This window comes from Eucalyptus grandis, chromosome 2, assembly GCF_016545825.1.
Source record: "Eucalyptus grandis isolate ANBG69807.140 chromosome 2, ASM1654582v1, whole genome shotgun sequence".
Classification (NCBI taxonomy): Eukaryota; Viridiplantae; Streptophyta; class Magnoliopsida; order Myrtales; family Myrtaceae; genus Eucalyptus; species Eucalyptus grandis.
The window spans coordinates 13,497,496-13,516,521 of NC_052613.1; the positions used below are offsets into that span (position 1 = coordinate 13,497,496).

At 37.3% G+C, this 19,026-nt stretch overlaps 1 protein-coding gene across 1 annotated transcript; it reads left to right on the plus strand.

Moving 5' to 3' along the window:
- Window positions 1-15,645: 15,645 nt before the first annotated feature.
- On the plus strand, window positions 15,646-16,677 carry LOC120290518 (probable glucan endo-1,3-beta-glucosidase BG4). Its single transcript, XM_039306798.1, has one exon. It carries the CDS (start codon window positions 15,646-15,648, stop codon window positions 16,675-16,677), a length of 1,032 nt encoding a protein of 343 aa, XP_039162732.1.
- Window positions 16,678-19,026: the final 2,349 nt, after the last annotated feature.

The window sequence follows — 19,026 nt, forward strand, 5'->3', positions numbered from 1 at the left end:
ACCCACCCTCAAGCGGTGCATTCGCTGACAAAGCTCGAGCCGACATGGTTGGAATCATAAACTTCTGGTTGAAAACTAGCTCCCCATTACTAGCTAATGTGTACGCCTATTTTGCATTTACCTCGGATCCCGATCATGTGAGATTAGATTACTTCCAATTCACTGCGACCGGGCCATTGGTTCAAGATGGCAAATTGAGTTACTCGAATATGCTAGACGCGATTGTGGATGCTTTCTGCTAGGCGATGGAGAAGGAAGGCGTGAGCTTCATGGACGCGCTGGTTTCCGAAAGTGGTTGGCCATCAGCCAGAGACGAACTCTGGGCCACCCCGCTGCTTGCACAAACTTATAATCGAAATTCTGTGAAGAAGTTTCTTGCCAAGCAAGCAACTCCAAAGAGGCCAGAACACTAGGAAGGATTCATCTAAATGTTTAATGAGAATCAAAAGCAAGTAGGTGTGGATCAAGATTGGGGCTTATTCTATTCAAATGGGACGCCAGTTTATCCTGTATTTCCAAAGGGTTGATTGAGGGAAGTAGACTGAATCATTTTCAAGGTAGTCCAGGAGATGAGCAATGGATAATGTTTGAACATTCACTGATCTGTTTTTAACATTGTTCCTATTCATCTACCTGGATCTAGAGTTTAAAGTCAACGTGTTGTTCAGATGAAGTTTCATGCAACGAGAATCTAATATATTTCAATTTCAAGGGTCAATAGATTGGAAGTTCTAAATCTTATAAACAGATTTCAATTTGATCCTAAACTTTTTACTAGCTTCACTAAATAGTCATAGATTTAAGTCTTTCCTGTGGATTAAAATTGGAAGTTCTAAATCTAAAGTTTTTGACTGACGGTCAAGCATTCTGTAGAAACCACTACATGCAGATTGCTGTGCCTTCTTTTTTTCCATCACCCATTATAATGTGTATGATTGCATTGAGCATGTTCATATAACTCAAGTTGCCATCTTGAAGCACTAGACAAGTTGCACTAAGATAAGTGTAACCTAATCTTACATTAGTTGGATACGAGGTGTATGTAAGTATGGATACACATTAATTAGTGGCAATGAACTAGTGCTTGACAAGAAGTTTACAATCCCCCTATATTGGCCTAAGTTTCATCATGTTGGAACCAAAAGAATGACAATAAACTTTGGAAACTTGAAATAAGAACACTAAAAATTTGAGGGAGAGGATGCACTGCTCAAGGTTCTAGCACCACGCCAAATGGGTAAGAAGAAGAAAAGTCATTCGTTTGCCCAGAAGCTTTACCACCGCAAGTAAGAACTCTTGCGGGGCCGGTGTGATTGTCACAGCAACCCTCACTCCATCATATTTATGATTACTCAAATCGGTCGAAGATTTTGCGTTGTTGGTAATGAATACCGAGCTAAATCTCCGGAGATGACTTCGTTACCGGCGGAAATACATGAAGGACTGACGTTGCTCCGGTAGAGTTGCAAAATGGTGCTGAACCATTGGACGCATCAGCACACGATGCTATGTTTTGCAAGTCTTGGTGTTTTATGCGTTCTTCCAGTCTTGTATACTTGAGTTGGACAACCGTGGCCGGATTAGGGAGATTTTCCCCAACCATTCCAAAAATCATGTCCCTGTCGCCTTCGTAAAACTGACTTCATAGTGAATGTTAGAAGTATCGTCAAAGCCAAGGTCATCTCTTAGAATTTTTATCACCAGTTTCAAATATAATGAAAATTGTCTTTAAATTAATAATCTGAGAGAGAGAGAGAGAGAGAGAGAGAGAGAGAGAGAGAGAGAGAGAGAGAGAGAGAAGGCAGCGTATCCAATAGGGATATATGTAGTATTATCTAATTGTTACCAATTAATTCAGATTGAAAGAGAAATTTTCATTGTTGGTCCCGTATTCGGAACGATATTTATAGTATTATTTAACTATTACCATTTGATTCCTGTAAGAACATTAGGGTGAAAGAGCATTCACTATTTCAACGTCCACATCGAAGGACGCATGTCTAGTGAGTGGTCACCACTCTTGAAGGATCATTTGCACACAGGTGTCTTTACCTTGTAGGGACTTATCTGAGTAACCATAAAGGCCAAATTGTTTTTCCTGACATTCATGAAACTAAAAATGTCAATTTCTCAACTTTTTCTTCCGATAATTTGTCACGAATGATCTCTCTCTCTCTCGCCCCCCTCCCCCAATATAGATTTAGTCTCCATTGATTCTACAGCCACGCATATTTTGCAATGGATGGTTCAAATTATTGAACATCAAGAGATTTGAATAGAGAAAGAGAGAGAGAGATAAGCAGAAGTGAATGAATTGGTGGGATCATTGGGTTGGGGGGACAGCTTTGGTGGGACAGAAGGATCTCATTGTCATAGTTAAAATTGGATGCTGCGTGTCCCTTTGGACACCCTACGAGTCCTATTCAAATTCCACCGAATGAACTAAAAGGCATCCTCAGTTACGAAGGTTGGTCTCACACATGGACCCCAACATTGACCCGGTTTAGTTCGATAGATCCCCACTCGCCTTTATTTTGCACATGTGTTCCTGTCATTGTGAAGGAAAATGGGGGGATATAGATAGAAAATGATTTAGTTTTAGGGTAAGTCTTGTTTTGGAGAAAATTTACCATCGAAAGATGTTTTTCTCATTTCCCGACGTTCGGGTCTTTCCATTTTTTGGTGTGTTTCCTTTCAGCTTTCCTTTTATTCTCTTTTAATATTTTTTTTTCTAAAATGGCTGATATGGCAACCGCATCATCACCTTTCTTTTAGGAAATAATATAAAAATGCCGCATCATTAGTTTTTATTATTCAAATTGGATGAAATTAATACATTTACTCGATTTACCAATTTGATTAGTTTAGGACTTGATTGCTTTATTGGAAAATTTTAAAATTCGATCTCATTTTCGTGACAAATTTTGAGCATTTTGTTGCATTTTTCCTTAAAAATGGCGACATCTCAAATTTTTCAGCAAGAAAAATGATTGAATACACTCAATCTCACAAATTTAAAAATTATTAGGATTAAAATGTACAATAACAAAGTCGAATACCAGCATGTACCTTGTATGACAATTTCAAAACTTCGACCATTATTTTTCCATTTAGAAAGACGTAGTCCCTTGTAATCTCAATAGCACTCTCTTGTTTTTGCCAATATCTAGTCTAATCAATATGTTTTAAGTTTCATGTACTTGGATGCATGTTGAGTTGTTTAAATATCTCATCATAAATCTTCATATTACTTAATAAAGTTGCTACAAAAAAAGTTTGAATGTCCCTAGCTAGCTGTATTTTATAGACAAAAGAACCAAAGTAATCAAGGATGATGGCAACTATGTACATTTCCTTGATTCAAAGCAAATAAATATCAATAGCCATGAAAGAGATGGCTCGTCTGCGTGTAGGACCCTACAAATGCACCCATTAGAATGCTCAATACTGAGCTTATGGCTTTTATCTTCCTTCTTCCATTACATCTTTTCAAGACATTAAGCATGATGAATCCTATGATTGTTCCTCTTGTGTCCTAAAATCTAAAGCCACACACATTTTGCAATGGATAGATCAAATTATTGGACATCAAGAGATATGAATAGAAAAAGGGAGAGATGAGAGAGTGATTTAAGTGGTGGGATCATAGGGTTCGTGGGACAGAGGGATCTCATTGTCAACATTAAAGCTGGATCTACGTGTCCCTTTGGACATCCTATGAGCCCGATTCATATTCCACTAAGTGAACTAAAGACGTCCTCAGGTTCCAAGGTTGGTCTCAAACATGGACCCCAACATTGACCCGGTCGAGTTCTATAGGTCCCCACTCGGCTTTATTGGAGGACCCGCACATATGTTTTTGTCACGCCGTGGGGATGATGAAGCATTCCATAAACTTTTTGGGGGGAATTGTGAGGATGTACATAGAAAAGGATTTTAGTTTTAGGATAAAATTGCTTCAAAGAAAATTTGCTGTTAGAAAATGCTTGTCTCAACATTCAAATTATTTAGAAAAATGAGTAAACAGAAAAAATATTTCATAGCCAATGAAAAATGTGTAATCAAATCTAGGAATATTTTTCCCGAAAAAGTTAATTTTGTGTAAAACAAGCGCTAATTGCATTTCCCTAATCTGCAAGTACATCATTGCAGAAGAGAAGCCAACATTGTTGCGGACTGGGCTGCAAAAGCCAATGGAGCCTCTTTACTTCCACTGAACTGGGCTGTATCTCCTCCTCTTCCTCTTTTTTATCTCCTTTGCTTGGACGTTTTGTCGAACGTTTGCTGTTCTGTACATTATTAATATAATTTCTGTTTTACGACCAAAAAAGAAAAAAAGAAAAAAAGTTGTTTGCAATTCTCATTCTCTAACTTTTTGAAAGTCGTGTGATTTGATTACTTAACTCTGTTTATACAATAGTCTTTAAACTTTTTTAAATTGTCCAATCGAAAGTTTCATCGCCATTGCTTGGTCTATAGAGATGAAACACAATTTCTTTGCTAGATAATATCGTCACCACAGTCCTATATTCTTGTAGTGCTAGGCAAGGTGTTGTGGTCGTTTCTTACAAGAATCATGTTAATAAATTAACGAAAGTTGCTAGTCACAAGTAACATAAAAAATCGATTGTACGCATCAAAAGATTAAAAGCAATATGAGATTTTGTGAGACCATTGCTAACTGTTATAAAAATTTAAACTGTTAGATAAATGCATAGTTTAATATTTGATTACTCTAACATTCCGCCTCACGCTTAGTCTAGTCTTTTACTTAGTATTAAGTGTGAAAATTTAATTGGGGAGGTAAATGGAGTATGATAAGATTTGAACTCAGGACATCTGATTTTGATATCATATGAATTTGGCGGATCATTGTTACCTATTCTAAAAGCTTAAGCTTTAGATGAATGCATGATTTAATATATAAATTCTTCTTGGGAAAAAAGAAAGAAAGAAAAATCTCCAGAATAGAAATATAGCTCAGGATGTCTAAGTTAGTGATGACCGAAAATTCATGGTACCTACACTACGGAAACTTTTATGACGTCATGAAATTGTCATTTGATTATTTAAGATTTTGTAAATTTTGGACATCGTCTATTAGCCTAACCTATAGAGTTGTGGTAGCATCATTGTCTACAGCATGACAGTCAAAGGATGGCCACACGGTGTCCTTTCTTCAGCGGAAGCTTGTGGAAATTTTCAAGCGAAACGCTAATGTTTCTCTCCCATGAAAATGTGTGGGTGAGGGTTGACTGTTCGTTTTTCAAACTAACGGTATGGTTAGCCAAGCATTTTCCTTAACATATATGCACTTTGGCTAGGGTTGAGCACTAGCCTAGTTCCAACATAGTTTGGTTCTAGATGGTTCCTAGTTCCAGTGTTTATTGGCACTATTCAATCCGGTTACAAGTTCTAGGGTGGAACTAGGCCAAATTGACATTATACAGTGCTTTAACTTTTATCTATTTTATTAAAAAGGCCTAAGTATGTTGTAATAATTAATAAACTATCACGAACTCCCACTAGTCATTGTGGGATCTCACACTTGAGCTCTGTTTTGTCTTAACAAGTAAAAAGATAGTTTGTTTCCTTCCTTGCAAATGTTGGATCTCACACTTGATCTCTATTCGCACATTTTTTTAGCCATGTCCAACATTGATCTGTAAGGAAAAAGACACGCCCCCTTTCTACTTTCAAACCTTTTAATGACAAAAGACTTGCTCAGTCATAGTCCCAAAAATTGGATCGGACCAAACCTCATCACTTCAATTCTAGGTTTCTAAATTTTGGAAGTCTTTAGTTCTAGGTCAAAGATCAGCCTATCCGGAAATCAATCGCCCTTAACACTGGTAGAACTATAAGAGTGATTAACGGAGTCGTTATGTTTGGACAGGTGGGGAGTGGCAATAGATGTTGGGAAATATGACGTATTCATTCATGGATAACTTCCCGCGAAGGAAATTATCGCACCAGATTACTCCAGCTAGTTATCTTTCTCGTGGTAAGCTGGTAAGCGATTCAACGGAGGATACTTTATGATTTTTAACCATTGATTTTTTTTTCGTTTATGTATAATCAATGTATTCATGTTGTTTAGTTACTTATTGGTGCTGAGCTGTTGGGCAATGACTCAACCTCTTGAGGATTCTTAGTGGAACCCTAGTTAAAAGCCGGGCCATAAGTGTAGAAATCATCAACAGCTCCCAAAGTTGTTTTCTCAATAGATGTAGACAATTATAGTCATGCCCATGTATATTAGGATCAATTAGTCGCCATCTCCTACGCTTTCGTTTAGTGATGGCAAAAAATAGACATCCCACCCGTCGAATCCACTTAAGACTTCTCCTCGAAACTTAAATTCCAACCCGATTTTAGTTGGAACCTTTGGCTGTAATCATCATCCCACCCCCTACATTCTTCTAAGACCCTAATATTTCATAAAGTTAGTTTGACACTGTGTGATCTTTTCCATCATCTGTGGCAGCTAGAGGCCTACCTTGAAACGACATTTCATTAAACTCTACGGTTCTTGTTGATTTAGGATCTGATCGTTCACTCTTCCTCATGTCCGAAGCTTATCTGGTGTTGAGTTCCAGCTCTTTCAAGGTGTCTCGACCGTTCAATGAGGGATCCACTCGTTCACTAGGGACGAAGGTCCATCTATTGCCATGGCCGAATGCGATGATCTCGGAGTTTTTTTTTCCACTCCTTTTCAGATGTAGAATACCTATCGGTCTATTCACGTTACAGATTTGTCAACCCAAATCCGTTTAAGAGCTTGAAGTGAGGTAAGAATCTAAAGAATAAGGCATGAGATGCCATGCAATATCCTTGTCAACCTACAGCTACATGCCTACGTAGATCATCAACATCAACTCGAATGTTTAGTGACAAAAGTGCTCCGGGGCACTTTTTACTAATTTTTCAATGTAAAGCAAAGCCAAAAATATTGTTATGACGACAATATGAATGGATTGCTTTTCTTGCTTTTTATCTTTTGTTGCTCGGTTAGCCATGCATTTAAAGATAAATTTTTGTCCTTGATTGCCTAATCATAAATTGTTAGTGCAACATGAATTATTCGATTCTCGAAATATTCAGAAGGGAAGTCGGAGGTGTTGAAGGAGAATGCGGAATTCGACGATGCTGACATGAAGGTGAGCCTTGACGGCCCGGAAGGGAATGTCCTCGAACTGGACAGGGTGTCTCGGCTGACCTGCGAGCTCACGCCGAACGAAAAACGGCTGTTTGGCAACACTGACAATCGAATACAAGAAGCCGACTCTAGTGTTGGACACCAAGGGTCACCAACACTGATCCGATTAAAATATCAAAATCTGGAATTGCCATGAAATGCTCCGATTGTCATGGCATTGGACACAACAAGGTAACATGCCTCCAACCTCCGGTGCCTATTGAGATCAAACTAACTATAAGGATTTTCAAATACAAATGTGATACATTTTCCTTAAAATACCTTTCTTATATTAGTGTATTATACAGGGCAAATAAGGTAGGCCAGGAAACATCCAAACCAACCAAGCATTGAAAGAGGGGCATCTAACAAATGAAGTGACAATAAAATATTATTAGATATGAGAAGAGGAGGGTAAGTAATCTATAAGTGCAATTCATATGGTTTTGATAATGCCAAGAGTAAAATGTTGACATGGTTCCTCTTCTTATATGATCTATAAGGATATGAATTTTATGTATCTGAAGCCACTAGAAACTCATATTTGAGGGTCAACATTTTATTTTGTTAATGTTTTTGTAATGCATTGTGATCAACAAAATAACATTACGTCTCCCCTCAATTTCATTTGCTTTGGCAGTAACATAGTACAAGAAATTCATCAAGGCGGTGCAAATCATATGGTGGATCTTTCAAGCCAAGTTTTTGGACCCCCTCAAACTCAATGATCTCAAAGTGAAGCAAGGTAATGAATCTGTAAGGAGAGTTGGATGTCTAGAGTAAAGCTTGTTTAAATCTAGTATTTATTGAAGTTTTTTTGGATGATTGTGATATAAAACATGCTTTTGGACCTTTTGTGTAGATGATGTTGTTGGCACTTTGATAATGAATCTGGTCGGTTGCATACGGCTTGTGTGCTGGGACTCTCTCTCTCTACCCACTCATCTTGCCAGAATTGGATGCGAGTCTCTTAGTTCTCGTTCAATCAATCAAGTATCGCCGGATCTCTCTTGTGTTTTATCTCAAGATATTGCCTATGATGAATGTCGCGCTGATTTTACTTTAATAGCAAAGCCTTTTTCTTGTTGGCAATATTTTGTAGTAAATTAGAAAAAAAAAATTCAGGTGATATAGAGGCAATGTTAGAAAAATTTGGAAAATAAACTCTGCATATCACAGCTTAGCCCTGTTTGGAAGTTTTGATGGAGGGTAAATGTGTCATGTATATATTGGTTTGTATTTTTGATAATTCAAAAATTAGTTTGAAGTAAATTTATTACAAGTGTATATGTATAGGGATTTTCATGATATTAACCTTAAGGATTTCATCCTTACCAACAAAAAACTTAGGGATTTCCACATGGACTTGCCACGTCATTATCTATTATCCACATTAGCAAATTAATTGGTAAAATTTGACGGAAATGAACGAAGGGTAACATGTGTACTAATTTGGGATTTTTCATGGTATTAATTCTATGGATTTCCATATAAACTTGTAATGTCACCATATGTCATCCATGTTAGCAAATTTTATGGTAAAATTTGACAAAAGCTAACAAAGGGTAAATTTGTCATAGGTGTAACGGTTTAGACTTTTTCGTGGTATTATCCCTAAAATAAATTCAATCACCAAAGATACCCGTTCAACTCAAATTTGGGAACAAACATATCGACAGCGATCTCACTGCCTAAAGATCGAATTACTGATTTTGTGCTATCCATAACCTAATTTTAATGCCAAAAGATTGAATTATTGATTTGCGCACAACTCAAAATAAGAAACTTTCCTAACTTAGATGTACTTAAAAATCTCCAATAAATCAATATTAGTGTCAATCAATCTATTTTAGGACCCAAAATATTGGGTAGAAGAACATTAGAAGTAACAGAAGTTATGTATGACCCTCACTTTAGCTTTAAAAATGTTTGTCGGATCACTTAAGTGTTAAATCGGAGAAAAAACGATTATTTAAGTGTTAACGATGATAAATTCCGTCCAAAAATAATATGTGGCTTTTATAATTAATAATTTTATATGACGTGGCATATTATTTAAAAAATCCAGTCCATGTGGCATTTCAATGTCACTTGCTTGGAATTGAAATAATCACTTTTTAACAATAATTGCTACTAAAGTAATCATTTTAAACAAAACTCAGCACCCAAACAATCACTATCTATAACTTTTAGATGATGTTGTTATAGAGTTATATGTTGACTAGGCATGCCAGCGAGCCATATAAAACTGAGAGATTAATAAAATATGCCCACAATGGATTTTCGATCATCTAAATTGGAGTTGACACTAGAGCGAAAGTGTTTTTGAAAAAGTTGCATTTTAGTGATTTAAAAAAAAAAAGAACTTTTGATACTAAAGTGAGTGTCATATACAACATTGGTATTTCTAGTGTTCTCCTTCCTAGAATATTGAAGTCAATCTCGATTTGGAAAATTTCCTAGTGTGGAGAATTAGTTTCTCAAATGGTTGGCCACGGTGGAGCCTTTCAGTGACCAATGAGGATGTTGGATATTTTAGCATTTTTGAAATATTTACAATAATAGCTTCGATAAAAGTTATGACCGCATTGAAAACCATCATTATTTTTAACGGTCACATAACGGTTTCTTAACGGTCATATAATGGCTTTTTAAATTGTTTTGTAACGTTTAATTTATTTCTCAAATAAATCATCCATTATTTTACAACAGCTCTTTTAACGGCTCTATTTTGTCTGAATATAAAAATAAGATCTCATAAGACACAATATGTTCTCATATATCTTTCCTTTTCTTTTAGCTGGGTTATACACAAAAGTTGTTCTGTTTTCTTCTAATATTCAGTGCGGAGTATAGAGGAAGGTCTGTTGTATCTTGGGAGGATAGCCGCTGAAGCCTTACGCACCGAGTTTCGTACTCCGAGGGGCGGAATTATCCTTAAGGATAGTGCTTGCACGCCTCAGACATTTGTTTTTCTATTTTCTAATCCTTCACAATGTATTAACAGTTATTATTAAGGACAGTGCTTGCACGCCTCAGACATTTTATTTTCTATTTTCTAATCCTTCACAATGTATTAACAATTATTATTATTTTTTATGTATTCGAAACATTTTACAACATTCTTAAGGATAAGTTCTATGGATTTCCAAGTTGAAGTTGTTGCTGTCGCCATCACCGCAATTGGAATTGAAAGACTGATCGAGATGGTGAAGGACAAGTATCACATATTCATGGGCGGATGTCGTGGGAAATTACTGAGCATCATCAAAAGGTTTCTTGGTCATTTTGGTAAGGTTATTGAATGTCAGGTAAAATCGTACTTTGAGACTTTAATACCTAAATTTGTTTCGAGAGGAAGTTGGGTGTTTATAATTATTTGCTCACTCAAATTCGTGATTATTCGTAAAGTTTCAATCCGCATTGGGGTTTCCTAATTTAATTCTGTTCATGATCTGGAAGTTGTAATTTTAGGATTAGAGATTGTTTGTTCATTGTGACTTCATTGCTCCTATTGTTTTAATTGGTTGACCACTTGATATTAACCATTCTGTAGTGACCCATTTCATATTTTAGAAATGAAAAAAAAAAAAACAGAAACATTAGATTTTTGTGAGTAAATTTTACTTTACAAAATGGTTTCAAATTCTTACCATCTGAATGTTAATGACTTCTAGTATCTGTCAAGAAATTTTGTGTCGATAGGACAAGAAGTATGTCTCCAAGCTTGAGAACCACCGTAATGATGTTGTTAATAGAACCATGTTCTTCTTCTTGTTTAATTTTTTGGAAAATTCATTAAGGCGTTAGTTGCTCTTCCATTAGGAGAGAGCAATAGTGATTGTGATTGGGTGGTGTATTTGATTTAACTTTGAACTGTTATATTAGTAGATTTTATTTTGACTATTGTTTGGATTTGACATTTCTATTCGGTGCAATTGTTAATAAAGCAAGCTGAAAATTATGAGTCTCATATTGGCCTTCTTTATGCTCATTAAGAATAGAGGAGGTACACCATACGAAATCAAGCTATATATATTTTTGTATTTTGTCTTTGCCCTACTTTATATTTTAGGGATATTGGATGAGCATCATTGATGGTTGCATGCCGGTAGTTGTTTTATTCTCACTTTGAGATTTTGAATAAACTATAAGTGCTAGTGGAAGAGATTTAGCTGGTTCATGTATTAGTCCAGTGCTTATAAAGTGAAAGTGGTGGTGTTTTCATGTATCATTTCGATTTGTGACATTTTATTGCCTCTATAACAGAGCACGATGGGAACTTATCTAGGAGACAGGACACTATCAATGTTATTCAAGATTTGTAAAACTTCTTGTCACCTTATTTTGTTACCTTCTAGAAGCTGCAGGTGAAAAGGTAAATTGAAATAGAAGATTTTATGATATTCTTATTAAAGAGCCATCACTCTACTTGTGGTAGTGCAAGACCAAGGTATTTGTATATCTTATAATAACTTTAGATATCCTTTACCTTGATATATTCATTTGACCCAATGCGTACTACTTACTTTCCATAATCTAATATGTGGGTCAAGGACAATAAATAACGTTAAATGCATAGCCAATCTAAGGATTGTAGCTAATGTTCCTTTCTAGAATGCGAACTATATTATTCATTTTCTAAGTGTGAATAGTTTCACTTGTGTTGGGAGTGGTAATCATATTGTTGTTGATCTTAAGACAGGACTTTTTGTGGTAGGATTTATAATCGAGCGTTAATTAGGGTTTTTGTGCTCCCTTATGTGTATGTAAAACTGCTGATTATGATACAACACTCTCAAATGGGATTTATGATGATTTCATGATGCTACTTTCATAAATGTTTAGCAAAGCAACAAATTTTCTACCACTGATATACCATTTAGTGTTGACGAATGTCTGGTATTGAGTTTGGTGGAGGCCAAATTTGTCCTTACAAATACTCCCTTCTTCAAGCTTCTTTTTATTAGAATAAGAGCAGCTCCTAATGTGAAATTTTCTTTGAATGAATATGCCATCATCAACGAACTTGTATGTCTAGTTGATTTGAGTAGAGATCGGCGAGAAGAGACAGAAGTCAAAGACTCCATGACAACCAATGAACACCTCAGGTGAGATCAATTTTCACAACAATAGAATTTTTGTGGCTTTTGCGGCCATGTGAATATAAACTATGACATTTTACATAGTCGATTTTCCGTTGTATTAGAATAATACAGTGATGTTAAGTGGATCTCGGATTCATATGAGACAAAATCCACAAATAAATATGTGTCCACCTTGTGGAGGTATCGCAACATAAAAGGTAGTCGAATGAAATTGTGGGGGAAATGACAATCCTACTCAACCAGAATTTGACTTGGTTGAAGTAGATGATCTGATGATGTAATTATTGTAGTCATTTTCCAAGCCAATATTTGGCAAATGCAAAAGAATTGGAGATAGACTCAGGCACTACCAAGCATATATGTTAAAAACATAATGCTTTATCCTCCTAACCTCTAGTAAGGAAGGAGAAGAAAAAATTTATCTTGATGATTGAAGAACTACTCAAGTTCTTGGGAAGAAGAAAAATTTCTCAAACTCATATTAAAATTGAGGCTGAGTAGTTGAGAAATTTCTTACTGTATGTTCCTATGGAAATGAAATGACACTTATGTCTAGACATTATGATTGCCAAAAGGCAATAGCTATTGCAAAGAATGAAACTTTCAATGGCAAAAAGAGATGTTTGGTTGAGACGTGATGTGGTAAAATAATTCCTTATAAAAGGGATTTATATTGATCGATTATGTTAAGTCAGAAATGATTTTGGCCAATCCTTTGACTATACATCGAGGGGAATGGGACAAGCCAATTGAAGAAAATCAACAGTGATGGTAACCCGACCTATGTGATTGGTGATCCCATGAATTAGGTTCATATGGGTAATAACAAGTCATTTGTTGATCTAGTACAATATTAAAACTTATTGTCCCTTCTAAGGTGAAAATAGTGCAAAATTGCAAGGAAAAAGAGGTTGAGCTAAGCTCTTAATGAAATTCCATAGCCATTATTGGTGGTGTATTAAATTGCAAAATACACTTGATGGAATCACTTATGTAAGTGTGGAGTGGGGCCGCTCCTATGAGATTTTTTGGCGAAAATCTCTAAAGCATTTATGAATAAACGCACTCACATGGTCTATTAGCGCAAAACTGCGTTGAACAACAAAGTTTGTGGGAGTGTAATGTGATTGGTGAAAATTATAATTCACAAAAGAAATTTTTGGTTCATAGAAGTTTCAAACTTCACCAATGATTTCGTGAATTATATTTCATTCTTTTTAGGGTTGGTTTATAGCCTAACAAGCACCAATTCCGATACATTACTCTCCAATAACCCAGCATTATTCTATTTTCTTATCAAAACTTTCTGAAATATGTGGGGGATTGTTGGATATTTCAGCAGTTTTGAAATATTTACAATAATAGCTTCGATAAAAGTTATGACCGCATCGAAAACCATCATTATTTTTAACGGTCATATAACGGTTTCTTAACGGTCATATAATAGCTTTTTAAATCATTTTGTAACGTTTAATTTATTTCTCAAATAAATCCTCCATTATTTACAACGGCTCTTTTTAACGGCTCTATTTTGTTTGAATATAAAAATAAGATCTCATAAGACACAATATGTTCTCATATATCTTTCCTTTTCTTTCAGCTGGGTTATACACAAAAGTTGTTCTGTTTTCTTCTAATATTCAGTGCGGAGTATAGAGGAACTGTTCTATAGCTGCTGAAGATACGCACCGAGTTTTGTACTCCGAGGGGCGGAATTATCTTTAAGGATAGTGCTTGCACGCCTTGGACATTTGTTTTTCTATTTTCTAATCCTTCACAATGTATTAATAGTTATTATTATTTTTTTATGTATACAAAACTTTTTACAACAGAGGAGAGCTTATGTGGCGGGACTCGCGACGATTGGCAAATCTCTGTCGAAAATGGCCGGGCTAGTGTTGCAGCAGACCAGCTACCACAGCAAAGGAAATTAGCGCCAGGAGAATGCTGGACAATAATTCGAGGAAAATGTCGAGCTTGCTTGGCGGGCTGAGCATGGCCATGGAAAGGCCCGTGCGGCAAACCTGCAACACCACAAGCAAGAACAAGCAGCCACGAGCAAAACCGAGTAACGGCAAAATGGGGTAGCCTTGCAGCAGGGAAACCGGCGGCGGTGCAAGGGGAGTAAGCTGCTCAAGAACACGTCGGGAAACCTGAAATAGAGAAAACAGAGTGGCCGGTAGCTTGAGCAGGGCCAATGAAGCCGATGTTATGTCGTTTGGCAGCTGCAGGTCGCGGTAAGATGAGGCCACGGGGAAATCAAGGATCGGCAGGATTGGACTGCAACTCGGAGCAGAGGACCGCCGGGTAGAACTGGAACACTGCTGGGCACGTGGCAAGGCTCGTCGTTGTTGAACCTTGATGTGCCTGCAGCTGTGTCGTCGCTGGTGCAGTTAGAGGGCTTGTCGGATATAGCTGGATTTGCTAGCGGAAGGCTTTGGGACTGCTGGAAGGAATTCGGCGGCGGCCACCATCTTGCGGTCGAGTTGCTGCTCGTAACACAAGGCGAAGCATCAAGGGAAATTGCACCATCAAAGATGATGGCCACTTTTGATTCTATAAATTTTAAAGAACAAATTCACGCTTAGTCAGAATGCTTCAAGGTGCTGCACCATCAGAGTGTGCAGCCATTTGCTTCTAAAAGTAAAGGGCCTTCGGTTGGCCTACTATGCAAAATACCCTTCCTCTTCGATGGGTTTACTAATCCGCTCCGTGCCCTTTAGGATTTGTCATGTTTGGAAACTCACTTGATGTGCATAATCTATTGACGTATATTTAAGGGCATAGGAAGAATTACAGTTGTACTTAATGCCCAAAGAGGAATCCATTTCTTACACAACTAATATTCTTGTCTTGGAAATCATGCACAATCAGGTTAGACACGGAGAATCTCAAATTTTATCCAAAACAATTAATGCTCCTAGTGGCTAGTGGAATTTCATTACGGCAAATATTCCTGTTTTGGAGATTACTTGTCATCTGCCGATCAATATAAAGTCTTCTGTTCTCAAGGATAGTTGTTCTAATTTCCATTGATTCAAGCTCTCCTGTAACTCTTTACATGTTTCTTTCTCTCACGGTAAAGTCTCAGAGGAAATCTTTCTTTTCCCTTTTTTCATGTCTCGGAAGTTCTATAAGCCACACCATTGAAATGTTTTGCACGATAAAGAAGGGGCATCCTTTAATTATTTAATTCTAGTAAGGAAATTAGGATCAAATTGAAGGTGTCCATATCATGAAGCCGTGCAGAGTCTAATACCACAGGTCTACATTCTTAATTTATCTTTCAGATTACTAATTAACGATAATTTTCATACTTTTGAAATAGGTATCTCAGATATGGCACCAGCTTTGGTGATCCTCATTCTATCGATTGTAGCATCGCTGCACTACCATATCAGAATTGCAATCGCACTGTCTGACATCGGTGTGAACTATGGAATGGTCGGCGACAATCTCCCCCCTCCGGTGACGGTCATCCAACTCTACAAGAAGTACAGCATTGGAAAAATACGACTTTTCGACCCGAACCCTGATGCGCTCAAGGCACTTCGTGGCAGCGGAATAGATGTCACGCTAGGCATAAAAAACCAAGACTTACCATCCATAGCATCAAGTGTTGATTCGGCTAAGGCATGGTTTGACGCCAATGTGCAACCCTACATAACCGACATCAATTTTCAGTATATTACAGCCGGTAATGAAGTCGTTCCTGGAGATTTGGCTCAATATGTATTACCGGCTATGCACAATTTACAAACCATCATTAGCAATTATAAATATACTGGACTGAAGGTGTCCACAGCAGTTGCGAGTAGTACTTTGGGGACTTCATACCCACCCTCGAGCGGTGTATTTGCTGATGCAGCTCGAGCCGACATGGTTGGAATCATAAACTTCTTGTCGAGCACTAGCTCCCCATTACTAGTTAATGCATATCCCTATTTTGCATATGCATCGGATCCAGTTAACGTGAGATTAGATTATGCTCAATTCACCGCGCCCGGTCCAGTGGTTCGGGATGGCAACTTGAGCTATTCGAACCTGCTTGATGCGATGTTGGATGCTTTCTACTGGGCCATGGAGAAGGAAGGTGTGAGCAGCGTGGATCTGGTGGTTGCTGAGAGCGGTTGGCCGTCAGCCGGAAACGGAAACTTCACCACTCCGCAGCTTGCACAAACTTATAATAAAAATTTTGTGAAGAAGTTTCTAGCCAAGCAAGCAACTCCTAAGAGGCCAGACCACTACTTGGAAGGATTCATCTTTGCAATGTTTAATGAGAATAAAAGCCTCCGGGCGTGGAGCAAAATTTCGGCTTGTTCAATCCGGATGGGACGCCGGTTTATCCTGTATTTTCATAGGGTTGATTAAGAGAGGTGGACCATATCAATGAGTATCCACAGAATTGTTTTAATGTCGTTCCTATCCATCTACGTGGATCTAGTTTCAAGTCAATAAGTAGTTTAGATGAAGCTTCATACAATAGGAATATAATAAATTTCACTTTCAAGGTAACAATAAATTTCAAGTTTTAAATCCTATGTATTGATTTCAATCGGCTTCTCCATTTTTCAGTTACTTCATTTAATAAGTCCTAAATTTAAATCTTACATGCGGTTTAAAATTGGAAGATTTAAATCTTCCCTTTTTCAAGGATGGCAATCACTCTCTAAGAACTGCCCCATCCAGGTTGCCCATGCCTTCCGTCTTCATTGCCCATTATGAATTGCATGATCGCATTGAGCATGTTCGTATAACTAAGGTTGTCATTTTGAAGCATCGGACAAGACGCATTGAATTGAGCATAACCTTATCTCATAATTAGTTGGATATGAGGTGTACACAAAATATGGATACACCTTAATTAATGGGAATGAGCCAGTGATTGACAAGAAGTTTTGATCCCGCCCTATCGGCCTAAGCATCATTGGAGAGTGCACCACTTAAGGTTCTAGCACAATGCAAAATGTGTCTAAAGAAGAAAAGGTGCCATTTATTTGCTCATAAGTTGTCTGACCGCAGGTAAGAACTCCTCCGGTGCCAGACGCGATTGTCACAGCAACCCTCACTCCATCATATTTATAGTTTCTTAAATTGGTTGAAGATTTTGCATCGTCAATAATATATGCCAAGCTATATCTATGGAGACGACTTCGTTACGACACAGAAGACTGATGTTGGTCCTGTAGAGTTGCAAATTGGTGCTGGACCATGTCTTCGCCGCATCGGCCCTTGATGCTTTCTTTTGCAAGTCTTGGTTTCGCATGTGTCCTCCTAATCTTGTAATTCTTGTAGAGTCGGACCACTGCGGCCGGAGTAGAAAGATTGTCCCCAAGCATATACCCTGGTTCCCGTCATGTCGAGATGCGCCTTCGTAGAACCAATTTGATAGTGAAGCAATGCGAAGATTGATAGAATGAGTATCGTCAAAGCCAAGGCCATTTCTTAGATTTTTACTACCAATTTCAGAAATAATGAAAGTTATCTTTATAGTAAACTGAAACAGATAATGAGAGTAGACCGTCTCTTACTTTTAATTTTGTTCCCACCTTTTAGGCTATCAATAAATCCTATCCAGTCGAAATCAAATCAAATCTTTCCCAAGACTGTATTCCCTCCAAATTCTGTCAGTTAGTTGACTTTTTGCCCTCTTCAGCCTTAAATTTTCATGACACTGCCATTACGATTACGTTTTTTGGACTAACCCATTTTTTTCTGTTCATACCAAAAATTCCAAAAAAATTAATAAATTAAAAAAAGCTGATATGCAGCCAAAGAAATATTTTCCCTTGAATTATGCATTTGTTAAATTATTCTCCCTTGATTATCCTTTTGTTGAGTAAAAAATTAGATAATCTTCTTTTGACGAATTGGATTTGGGAAAGAATCTAGTACTACATTCGCTCTCACAAATGGTGTTAAAGGGACTGGGATATATTAGAAACAAATTCGAAAGGTATTCTTTTTATAGGATTAAAAAGATCAACTTAAAAGTTAGGCTCGATCGGCAGGCCAAATTTGCTATCAGAATCCAGCATCAATGCCGCCTGGTCAGGTGACAACAACCTTGAGCTCGCCTTGTCATCCTCCTTCACTTGGTCTCGTCACCACCATCACCAACTTCGCAAAGACATGATTTGCCGCCATTTGAAGCAATATCTAAGGTTCCTTACTCCCAAACAAACAAAACTCGATTCGATATCTACTTGCCTCTTCCTTTATTTATTTATTTTTCTACTTTATTTCCTTTATGGTTAACCTAGTCAATTACAATATATATCAGTGATGGTGTCCAATAGATTGAAGTAGCGATGCATTAGGTATGATAATAGTGAGTTATGCACTCAAAGGAAAATGGTTAATGCTTCATAAAAGAGCTGTTAAAGCTCTAGATCTCGTTGCTGATAAACCGGGATGGGTATCGAAAAAGTAGCTGACAAATTTCTAAGATAAGACAACAATATACATTTTGAGAAATCTACTCTACTAAGTGAAGAGATTGCAGGAGCAATCCCGATACTGGTAGAGAACTTCCTAATGACTCTCAAATGACTAGCTGATCATCCTTCAAGGCCTCCAATGGATATATTGAAGACCTAAAGTGTATAAGGAGCAGTGAAGCTATGAAGAGGGTTAGCCACAAGAATAGAATACATGAAATATTGTTATTGCCTTCTAAGCTAGAAATCTTCACTGATTCTGATATGTAAACTTCCCTAT